The sequence below is a fragment of the Stegostoma tigrinum genome, chromosome 25 (assembly GCF_030684315.1).
Source record: "Stegostoma tigrinum isolate sSteTig4 chromosome 25, sSteTig4.hap1, whole genome shotgun sequence".
In the NCBI taxonomy this organism is placed as follows: Eukaryota; Metazoa; Chordata; class Chondrichthyes; order Orectolobiformes; family Stegostomatidae; genus Stegostoma; species Stegostoma tigrinum.
Genome location: NC_081378.1, coordinates 5575748 through 5587778, shown reverse-complemented (window position 1 = coordinate 5587778; position 12031 = coordinate 5575748). Strand labels below are relative to the sequence as shown.

At 42.2% G+C, this 12031-nt stretch overlaps 1 protein-coding gene across 1 annotated transcript in view; it reads left to right on the top strand.

Moving 5' to 3' along the window:
• The window catches only part of dhtkd1 (dehydrogenase E1 and transketolase domain containing 1), a 43297-nt gene extending 33929 nt beyond the window's left edge, over nt 1-9368 (top strand). The window contains exons 15-17 of the mRNA XM_048553893.1: nt 6-175; nt 6043-6128; nt 7442-9368. Of these exons, the coding sequence (XP_048409850.1) occupies nt 6-175; nt 6043-6128; nt 7442-7543 (358 nt within the window). The 3' untranslated portion in view covers nt 7544-9368. The remainder of the gene's footprint in view (nt 1-5; nt 176-6042; nt 6129-7441) is intronic.
• Nucleotides 9369-12031: the final 2663 nt, after the last annotated feature.

Genomic DNA, 12031 nt, shown 5'->3' with positions numbered 1-12031 from the left:
TTCAGAGTGACTCGAGTGGTGCTGTGTTCAGGAAAGCACTATTATACTCTGGCTAAACACCGTGAGTCTTTAGGAGAGGCAGGACGGAACACAGCGCTCATCAGAATAGAAGAGCTTTGTCCTTTCCCCTTGGAGGCACTTCAGCAACAAATGGAAAAATTCAAAAATGCAAAAGGTCAGGCAAATATTATGTTAACTTTGAACACTTAGCACAAGCTACATACTGTCCGCAAACATTTGTTCCATATGTGTGGCCTCAGTTCCTCCTCCTTTCTTGGACGGTGCAACCTTTTATTAATGCATTTTTAAAATATTGTTGACACCTGTTACAGCCCACTGGGGTAGCATGCTGTAAATTGAGTCTCACTATTCCTGATAAAGTTTTCTTTTAAAGGTACATACTGTGTACCCCAATTTACCTGACTTTCAGATTTAAGGTTAATGGAAAGCAAGCATTAAGTTTCTGTTTGAAACAAGAATGATTTCAGTCTATTTACTTAAAATAAACAAACAGTTGGTATATAGCATTATGAACTAAAACTCTAATTCCCTTATAAACACTGAATAAAAACCAAAAGAACTGCAGATGCTGTAAATCAGAAACAAAAAAAGAAGTTGCTTGAAATACTCAGCAGGTTTGGCAGCATCTGTGAAAAGAAACCAGAGTTAACACTTTGGTTCCGGTGACCCGTTCTTGGCCCTTATATACACTCCCTGACACAAATAAATAGATTGTTAGCAGGGGAAAAAGAATCAGGAAAGTCAGTACAGTCGTCTTTGCCTCCTGATCTTTCTTCTGCTAGCCAAGCCCTCTGTGTTCAGGTGCCTTTTTCTCAAAGTTTCTGCTGGTTTGTAAAACATGCAGAGTGGCCTGATACACTTGGAAAAGGTCTGATTTAGTAATTTAAAATTCACCATGCAGCAACTGCCGCAGGAAAGGGAACTGGTTTTATTTAAATTGAAGCTGAGTTTTATTTTACTATACAGAGTAGAAAATTTCTGCTGGGGATAATAACAACCTTCTCTCTCCATCTTTCTCTCTCTCGTTTCCAGTTCCAACCTGCTCACTTAGCTGAGAATCAGTCAGCTTCATTTGTGCCCACTCCCCAGCTCCTGATTGTCTGCACACTGTGGGAACCCAAAGCTGGAAAACAAACTTTATAATCGATGTCAAATTCCTTGCTCTGAAATTATGATGTTCTTTCTCCTTGCAGTTCACACTTTTTAAAAGACAAAAAGAAAAAAAAAAGATGCTGTTCTGACACACCAAGCATTCATTGCGTTGACAATTTGCCCAAAAGGACACATATTCCAGCAATCAGCTGATGAGCAATTTAGCTGTGGAGGAGACGTCACTTCAGAATATAACCCCTCTTTTTTTATTACACTTTACACAAATGAATAAAAATTCATGGGTATCAGTAATATTTATTGTTTTAAACATCAAAGTTTCTTGAAGATACTCTAATTCCACAGCATTTGGGCAGTTGCCTCAAATAAACTCTGGGGTGAGTTCAGTATAAATCATAGAATCCCTACAGTGTGGGATGAGGCCATTCAGCTCATTGAGTCCACACTGACCCTCTGAACAGCATCCCCCTGCCCCATCCCTGCATTTCCCATGACTAATCCACCTAGCCTCCACATCCCTGGATGCTATGGGCAATTTAGCATGGCCACTCCACCTAAACTGTACATATTTGGACACTGCTACATATTTGATTTTTGACAGACATATCATTTTGCAGCCTCCACATCCTATTTGACTCTGAGCCGAATTTCCAACTGTATCCTGTCTGTCACTAAGCCTTCTTCCCATCAGTATTGCTCCACTGTGCTCCTGCCTCTGCTCATCTGCTGAATCCCACATCAGGTTTTTGTTATTAATATTTCCTTGGCTGTCCTCCCACCTTGAACTCACCGTAAACATGAGTTCTTTCAAAGCAGCTAACTGTATCTTAACCTGGCCTAAATCCGTCCCACCCTACCCTTCCTGCTCACTGATCTATGTTGGTTTCCTTTTGACAAAAATGATAAATATAAAATTGTCTAAAATGGTCACAGCTCTCTATGGCTTAGTATGTATCTAACTGAGAAACTTCCTTCAACATCATAATCCTCCAAGAACTCTGCACTCTTCTGACTCTGGACTTCTGCATGACCTTAATGTCCTTTGCCCCATATTGACAGCAATAACTTAAGGACATCCAGACCTGAGACTTTGAATGCCCTCCTTAAATCTCTTGGCTACATTTCCACCTCTTTAGCCAAGTTTTTAGTCACTCCTCTTCATCCGTCCATTCTACAGCTTAAAGTTGCTCTTTGGTTGTGCCTCTGTGAAGCCCCCTTGGGAGAACTTTCAACTTGAATATCCTATTAAAAATAAAGTTTTGGCAAAGATCTGTAGCTTGGGTTGTGGGTGAGGGTGTTGACTTACTCGCTGGGCTGGCTTGTTCTTCAGATGTTTCGTCACCATGCTAGGTAACATCATCAGTGGACCCTCCGATGAAGCGATGTTATTCTACTCCGCATGGAATTTATACTGTCTGGCTGTTATGGTGAGTAGTGTCAATTCCGGTTTTGATCTGTATGAGTTTGTATATGAGGTCCAATTCTATATGTTTGTTGATTGAAGTATGATCAACATACATTCAAACGAACAGAATTGGAACCAATACATAAACCCATACACATCAAAATCGGAAATGACACTACTCACCATAACTTAATGGTAATGTCCTGGCGAGTATTACTGAACAAAGAGACCTCGGCGCGCAGGTTCATAGTTCGCTGAAAGTAGAGTCACAGGTAGACAGGATAGTGAAGAAAGTGTTTTGTATGCTTGCCTTTATTGGTCAGTGCATTGAGTATAGGGGTTGGGAGGTCATGTTGCAGCTGTACAGGACATTGGTTAGGCCACTTTTGGAATACTGCATTCAATTCTGGTCTCCTTGCTATAGGAAGGATGTTGTGATACATAAAGGATTCAGAAAAGATTTATAAAGATGTTGCCAGGGTTAGAAGGTGTGAGCTATTGGAAGGGGCTTAACAGGCTGGAGCTATTTTCCCTGGAGCATCGGAGGCTGAGGAGTGACCTCATAGAAGTTTATGAAATCTTGACGGGCATGGAAAGGGGGAACAGTCAAGGTCTTTTCCCTGGGATCGGGGAGTCCAAAACAAGAGGACATAGATTTAAGATGGCAGGGGAAAGATTTATAAGGAACCTAAGGGGCAACCTTTTCACACAGAAGTTGGTGCGTGTCTGGAATGAACTACCAGAGGAAGTGTTGGAGGCTGGTACAATTAGAACATTTAAAAGGCATCTGGATGGGTACATGAATAGGAAAGGTTTGGAGGGATATGAGCCAAATAGGACTAGATTAATTTAGGATATCCTGTTAGCATGGATGAGTTGGGCCGAAGGGTCTATTTTCCTGCTGCACATCTCTAGGACTTTAAGAATCTAACAGCAGAGAGAAAATTCAACAGCACGGTAAGCTGATTAATGGAATATTTGTTTGCAGCCCCATTCACACAGAAGATAAACAAGAACACAATTTAGGGATAAATAGAACAAAGTAACAGGCTAGATTACTCAAATGTACTTTGGGATACATTGTTCACAAGTATAAATGTGCACTCCTTGCCTGTTTATCCTGAAATGTTGATCAAGGTCACCTTAGTTCTCCCAGGCAATGGAAACAATTCTTCTAACTCAGTTTTCCCTTCTTTGGATTTCTGGAAACTGGTGTCTCAGATTAGGCAGGGAGCTTTCCAATCTTCATGCTATCTCAGCAGCAGCTCAGAACGACCACGCAGGATACATAACTTAAAAAAAATCTTTATTTCTGATTCCACCCTGACAGACTCCACCAGAGGTCATGTCACCATTCAACAACTGCCATCTACTGGCCGTAGAATCTATGGCTTACAGGAACCAACTCCCTGGTACTGACCTCAATATATAGCCAACTTCTGCTGACTGTTTAAATACAGTGGTCTTCCAGTTAGCATCCAGACCTAGCCTTTCAAACAAAAAGTTCACCTGGTCTGTTCATTTTAGCCAGAGGAGTCTCAAAGTCCATCAATTATTTCCAGCTCATAATTCAAAAATAATAAAAGAATAAAATAGTGAAAAAAAAATCAGAGATAATGGGAACTGCAGATGCTGGAGAATCAAAGATAACAAAGTGTGGGGCTAGATGAACACAGCAGGCCAAGCAGCATCTGGTACAATTAGAAAAGCTTTTTGTGCTCCTAAGATGCTGCTTGGCCTGCAGTGATTGTCCTTTGCTTTTTCCTGATTTTGTGTGCTACATAAATGTGACTTGTCATCACGCACATCCCAGAGTCATTGCTAAAGATTTATTTTAAATAAGATGATATGAATTAGTAACAGGAGTACACTATTCATCTACTTTGAAGCAGCATTCAAGAAACACCTGGACGAATACAAGAATAGGAAGGGAATAGAGGGATGTGGATCCTGTAAGTGAAGACTGGTCTACTATGGAAGGACAAAATGTACTGGTGCAGGCTTAGAGGACTGAAGGGCCAGTTCCTGTGTTGTATTTTTTTTGTTAAGACCTGAAAATGAAATCCTTTGGCACCTGTCTGCCCATAACTCCAACAATCCACTTGGTACCACTTCGCAGGTGATTGTAATTTTCCTGAGTATCTCCCTCCCATTTTCTGATCGTTTGCTGCTTTAGGATGTTACTTGTACCTTCTACAGTGGAGACTGATACAAAATACTTGTTAATTCATCTGCTATTTCTTTGTGTCTTATTGTCTACTGTCATTTCCTATAGGACCAAAGCTCACTATTAGCTTTATCAAACGTTTTCTATGAAAAATTATAGAAACTTATGCTGTTTTTATATTTCTGGTTAGCATTTTCATACTCTACTTCTCTATTTATTAACTTTTTGGTTGTACTTTGCTTTTTTATGAGCTGTCCAGTCTGTGCACTGATTTTTTTTTTGTTTGACTCTGTCTAACATTTCTAATTAAAATCTACATTTCTTGCCACACTGTTCCATGTGGGGTAATGTTCCATCAGCACTGACTTCAGATCTCAGCCAACAGGCTAAAGTGAAGCCTGTGAAGTATCACCATTCCCTCTAATTTTCTTTTCAGTTGAGTGGGCCTCCAAGGCATGTGTGCAGTAGTGAATTCCGCAAGCAAGGAACATTGCTCAGGAATTACACCAGTTGGGTTTGTATTGTGATGCGTTTGCACATGCTGGTAGTTCCATATTAACACACAGGACTCTGTTTCACATAAGCAAAAGAATTTGTATGTACTCTGCACTTTTCTAACTGGGAAAGGGCTCAAAGAAAATGCCAATCTCTGCTGCCTTCCTCACGACAACAACTTGATTAATCAGAGTCTACCTGCCTGGCCAAAGAACTAAGACACACTTAACTATTCCTGCTTCATAGTCATAGAAATATTAAAAGTAGGAGTAGGCTTTGAGCCTGCTCCGTCGTTCAATATGATAATGGTTGATCATCTAACTCAGTACCCTGTTCCTGCTTTCTCCCCATACCCTTTGTTACCTACAGCCCTAAGGACTGTGTCCAACCCCTCAAACATTCAATATTTTAGCCTCAACCGCTTTTTTCCAAGGTAACAATGGTCCTACAAATCAGTACTCTCTTTTGTATAAACTGGGTGCCCTTTTTCCGAGTCTGGTTTCTTGTGCCCCAGTGCTGATGAATGCAAAATGAAATGTTTCAGGTTTGTCTCCTTTTAGCAATGTTTATATTTTGCTTTCTCCTCTTCTAATTAGAGGTCAAGACACAATTTAGCTGAGCCACAGCTGGCCTTGCTGAAATCATCTTGTGCAACTCTGTCTTAAAAATCTTCCTAATTTGGTCAACACATTGGTGCTTTGAAAAAAACTGCGATAGGGTTAGGGTATTTGCTTAGTACTGTGTTCATTTAATGTATAACATGTTGGCAAACACAACAGCCAAACAGCCCTGAGGACAATCTTTTACATGCTATGAATACTAAATTTGGAAATTATTTTTTCAGACTTTATATGGAGTCAAGAAGAGCCACAGAACATGGGCCCATGGTCTTTTGTATCTCCTAGGTTTGAGAAACAGTTAGCATGCAAGGTAATCTATCATGCATCCAAGTCATTCTCAAATGTAAATATTTGTTTTAATCAAATGGGGTGTTTTACTTGTTTTGGGTTGGAACAGCAGTTTTGAAACTTGACTCACATGGATGCGGATCCAGTTTCTATACAAATGCTGTCCTACTTATAAACAATAAGAATTTGTACTTCCACAAATTCAAGACACGTGAAATCTCTTACAGGTCTAGTTAGTGCTGTAATTTCACAATGGGCCTGCTCCATAGTTTCTTAGCCATGTTAATGTCAGGATTGTTAGGGGCTCTCTAAGCCTATTTGTGAAGAATACATGGAATGTTTTACATGGGTGGTGCTGATGGGTAGAAATGGGCTGTCAGGATGAGGTGAGGCGAAAGGGGCCTCTTGCCAAGCCCCAGCATTTCACTTGATGCCTGCGTTGGTCCTGTACACTCTCCTATGGAGGCCATGTTAGGGATCACAGCCAACAAAGCCCACCATCCCTTCATTTAGAATGCCCTCTGATGCTGTACCACATACCCCCTTATAGTTTGATTTTTCTCCACATCATATTTGTCCCCACCTCAACTCATGCTTTTACTTCCTCCTGCCCTTCATCCTTGAGTGCCCCACCCCTTACACCCTGCCCACTGCTTCACATAGGGAACCACTCTAGTGTATTCTCTCCAGACCTCTGACCAACTTCAAGCCCCAAGTCGTCATGACTGACCATATCCTTGACCACTGTCTTTGCAATTCCCAGGCTGACGATACACAATTGCCCTGACTGCTTGTGGTGGCCTTCCAGGAAGTGACCATTGCCCACTCTGCAGGCTGTAGGTAGATTTCCTAACAGTGAATGGTCTGTGTGGGTAACTGACCAGGTCAAGCTCCTGGACTGTGCAGATTGTCCCTAACTGATAGTAATAGGACCCTGTGACCCCATTGACAGGGCTGAGGACGATCCCCAACATACTGTCTGACAATGGCCACTTGGATGAATAAACGTACATACAATATAAATGTTACAATGACATCTTGGTGTGCCATATAGCAAAATATTCTCTTCTCCCAGCTCCAAATAGATTCCAACTGACAAGTAGCCTGTCTGGACAAAAGACCACATTATGTCGATTTTGATAGCCTTTAGGGTTTGGCTGAAGCTCTGATATACTAACGGGCTGGGCACTGAAAGGTTTAGGCACAGATGCTGCAAGCACAGGTAAGTGCTAAGTGAGCAGGCACTTTGCACAGTACGTTTTATTAAAATTACAACTCACGCATCCTAATTTATTCAAAGCAAAAATCATTAATTTTTTTTCATTTGTCTCCTAGTTAAAGTTGGTGAGCAGACCGTCCCTTCCAACACCTGCAGTTGGAATTGGAACTTTACATCAGGAACAAAGTCATGACATTCTCACCAGGACCTTCTCCTGAAAGGAATTTGGGAAAAGCTTGTGTTTCTGCTCTATGGTGCTTGATTATGAACAAGACCAACAACTTAAAATTGATGAGAGAATACCCATTGAACTGAAACTTACTACAAAAATGAATGTTACACTTTTTTTTTATTAAAGGAAAAATGACAGGTTTAGCTCAAATCATGGAAATTGTTCCAACTAAGTTCAGTAAAAATAAGAGTTAAAATTCTGCATGATTTAAATGTTGGACATACAAAGAAAACTACTTTGGCAAGGAAATAAGAGGTTTGGGGAACATGTTCTGGAGTTTCAAAAGCAAATTAGTGTTAATCTTCAGACTGTTGTACTGCAGTTCATGGTTTCTAAGCGTATTTTCTTCAAGATTTTGTTAATCAATATAAATTCCCCAGCTATTGCAGTAGGAATTTAATTATCCAAATCTTGTGTCTAGGCCACTGGATTACTAGTTCAACAACAACTCTGCTGTCATCCTTGGAGCTAATTAAATTATAACAAGGGAGATGTACGTCTACAGTTCAATCGGGGGTTTAAAAAAAACGTGTAAGCATTATTTAGAGCAGTTGACTGTCTGAAAATCACAGTTAGTTGCTTTGTTATTTTTAGGTTTTAATTTCTGCAACTGTTGTTTTTTCTGACATTGTCAATTATTAAATGGTGAGAAGTAACCTCATTTGATGTCCTTTCTTCCCCAATGGATTCTGGTCACTTTTTCCTTTGTTGAAGTGTGGAGGAGAGGTTAGCAAAGAGTACAAGTCATTCTGAGCAATTTGTGTGCATTTCTACCAAATCTAATTGTAGTGTGTAGCTTACTAACAGCCTTCTTTTAAGGTGGAGTGATAGCAGTTGGTGGAACTGGTCACTTCAGTAGGGAATGCACATTATTTACATTTGGTAATGTACATTCCTCACTTTTCCCAGCGTGGACCACCTCATATTTAAATGGAGTGAATGTAAATGCTCCATTCATAAGTGTAAGACTTCAGGAAGACGAACAAAAGGGATGACTCTTCTGCTGCAAGGGAATACAGGCTGTTATAGTCAAATTGATTTTGTCTGAAGAAGTGCTGTTGTTGGTATGAACTACACTATTGTGCCTTTGTCTGCCTGCAGTGTTGCTCAATACTGATCTGCAGCAATACATTGTTTGCATTTATATCGTGTTCCTGATGTAAATGGCCATCTAAGACATTTGAATGGAAAATATTGAGTTACCAAAAGAGGTCAAAGAATTTAGGGAACAGCTTTAAGACGAAATCAATGAGATAATTTATTATGGAGATTAATGCAATAGTACAGAATTTAGCCCATTGTGTCTGCAGTGGCTCCTTTTTGAAAAAAATTCCTGTCCTTCCAACAGCTCCCCCACCCTGCAACTTTTATTCTTTCAACTATTTAACACTACTTTCTGTGGTGTTCATGGGCAAGCTCTGCCTACCTTAGCAAATTAGAGGTGAGCACAAACTTTCACAAAAAAAAGGTAGTCATTATTGTCAGTGAGAGGAGGATAGTAAGCTGGTGTTCCACAGAGGAAGAATATAATCGCTGAAATAGAGACAACAAGCATATCGGTTGCTGTAGGAAGTCTTAGTATCGTGAAATCATTAAAATGGTTATGTCCCAGATAGAGACCAATCAGTCCATTGGGCAGGCCAGATCTAAGAGCTACTCTGCTACCACTCCCAAGCTTTTTTTACCTTTAGCCCTTCAGGTGTGATATGAGGTTATTATGAACAAATGGATTTTCTCTCTGCATGGTGTACATTCAAATTCTGGAAATACTTGATGCTGAATTGAAAAACATTAAATGTCCTGTATTAACATTCTTGTGTGCTTGGCCCTTTGTTTCCATAATGGAAACCAGACAATCTGACATTGGATGCATAAAACGTGACAGTGCTAACCAGGAAAATGGGTAGAATGTTTGCTTTGGTCATAACATAGAATACGATATGGAAAGAGACCCTTCAGCCCATCTAGTCTGCATCAACCTTCTGAACAGCATATCACCCTATCCCCATAGCCCCACATTTCCCATGGCTAATTCACCTAGCCTGGACATTACAGAATGGCCAATCCAACTAACGTGCACCCAAGGCTGGCAGTGAACCTAGATCCCTAGCACTGGTAAGGTAGCAGTGCTAACCACTGAACCATCCATGGAAATTGTGGCCATGTGTGGCAGTTAGCCAGCTAACAGCTCAAATTTCTGCTAATCCATTATTTGTATAATCAAATTATCCATGCGTTTATGCAATCACGTGAGTTGAATTAATTTTTCCTCTTCCTCTCCAAAACCTGCTCCCCGAGGCTAAAAACAACAAATTAAAAATGCAGTTTTATTATTCACCTGTGTTGTGTGGGGATTCCTTCAAGCCTAAAATTATCTCAAGTAGATTAGAATATACTTTTAGGAACACATTAGCTTCAGGTTTGACTGCCCAAAATCTCCTTCATTCCAACCAAATCCTCATCACATTATCAGCATAGGTGTGATTACTGCATTCAATCAAGTGTTAATCATAATGAATAGCTGGGAATTGAGAGTCTTCAAATGCATTTTGTTCACTGTACATTTTGCTGATGTACTTAAGATATTTACACATATCAATATGGTCCCTGCTATAACAGGTGACTTTTCCTCTTCTTTGTAGTATTTTGGTCCTGAGCATGTTTATCCCCTCGTATTCGTGTCTTCCATGGTGTTTTATACATTGTGTTTTCAATGTAAGTCAGTAGAATATTTCCATTTTGGATGTAAATGTGTGTTCATCTAGTTCAAGATTCCCAATTTTGGGCTTTCTCCTTCCCTCTCAGCAAATTGAATAATTGGTGAAGCCACCTCCCTCAATTGTGTTATCCAGAGAGTTGTTCCTGCTTCATCCTGATTGCTGTTTTGGATCCATTCTAGAAAACAGACATTTTGATTGAACCTGACCCCTCCTAATCATCTCAGCTTCTAATGGCACACTGATGTGTGGCAGGTTGGCCTAATGCGGGGGCGGGGGTGGGGCGGGGGCGGGGGGAGGGGGGCGCGTGCAGTTGGGTGGTTTCATACCTAAACATATCAATAGAAAGCAGGACATAACACCAGTCCTTTGTCGGAGGCTCACTGATGATGTTACCTAGAATGGGGACCAAACATCTGAAAACTAGCCGCTCTCATCCGCCTAGCTGAACTCGTCCTCACACTCAACAACTTCTCTTTTGACTCCTCCCACTTCCTACAGTCTAAGGGGGTGGCCATGGGCACCCGCATGGGCCCCAGCTATGCCTGCCTCTTTGTAGGTTACGTGGAACAGTCCCTCTTCCGCACCTACACAGGCCCCAAAACCCACCTCTTCCTCCGGTACATTGATGACTGTATTGGCGCCGCCTCTTGCTCCCCAGAGGAGCTCGAACAGTTCATCCACTTCACCAACACCTTCCACCCCAACCTTCAGTTCACCTGGGCCATCTCCAGCACATCCCTCACCTTCCTGGACCTCTCAGTCTCCATCTCAGGCAACCAGCTTGTAACTGATGTCCATTTCAAGCCCACCGACTCCCACAGCTACCTAGAATACACCTCCTCCCACCCACCCTCCTGCAAAAATTCCATCCCATATTCCCAATTCCTCCGCCTCATCTGCTCCCACGATAAGACATTCCACTCCCGCACATCCCAGATGTCCAAGTTCTTCAAGGACCGCAACTTTCCCCCCCAGTGATCGAGAACGCCCTTGACCGCGTCTCCCAAATTTCCCGCAACACATCCCTCACACCCCGCCCCCACCACAACCGCCCCAAGAGGATCCCCCGCGTTCTCACACACCACCCTACCAACCTCCGGATACAACGCATTATCCTCCGACACTTCCGCCATTTACAATACGACCCCACCACCCAAGACATTTTTCCATCCCCTCCCGTCAGCTTTCCGGAGAGACCACTCTCTCCGTGACTCCCTTGTTCGCTCCACACTGCCCTCCAACCCCACCACACCCGGCACCTTCCCCTGCAACCGCAGGATATGCTACACTTGTCCCCACAATTCCTCCCTCACCCCCATCCCAGGCCCCAAGATGACATTCCACATTAAGCAGAGGTTCACCTGCACATCTGCCAATGTGGTATACTGCATCCACTGTACCCGGTGCGGCTTCCTCTACATTGGGGAAACCAAGTGGAGGCTTGGGGACCGCTTTGCAGAACACCTCCGCTCAGTTCGCAACAAACAACTGCACCTCCCAGTCGCAAACCATTTCCACTCCCCCTCCCATTCTCTAGATGACATGTCCATCATGGGCCTCCTGCACTGCCACAATGATGCCACCCGAAGGTTGCAGGAACAGCAACTCATATTCCGCCTGGGAACCCTGCAGCCATATGGTATCAATGTGGACTTCACCAGTTTCAAAATCTCCCCTTCCCCTACTGCATCCCTAAACCAGCCCAGTTCGTCCCCTCCCCCCCACTGCACCACACAACCAGCCCAGCTCTTCCC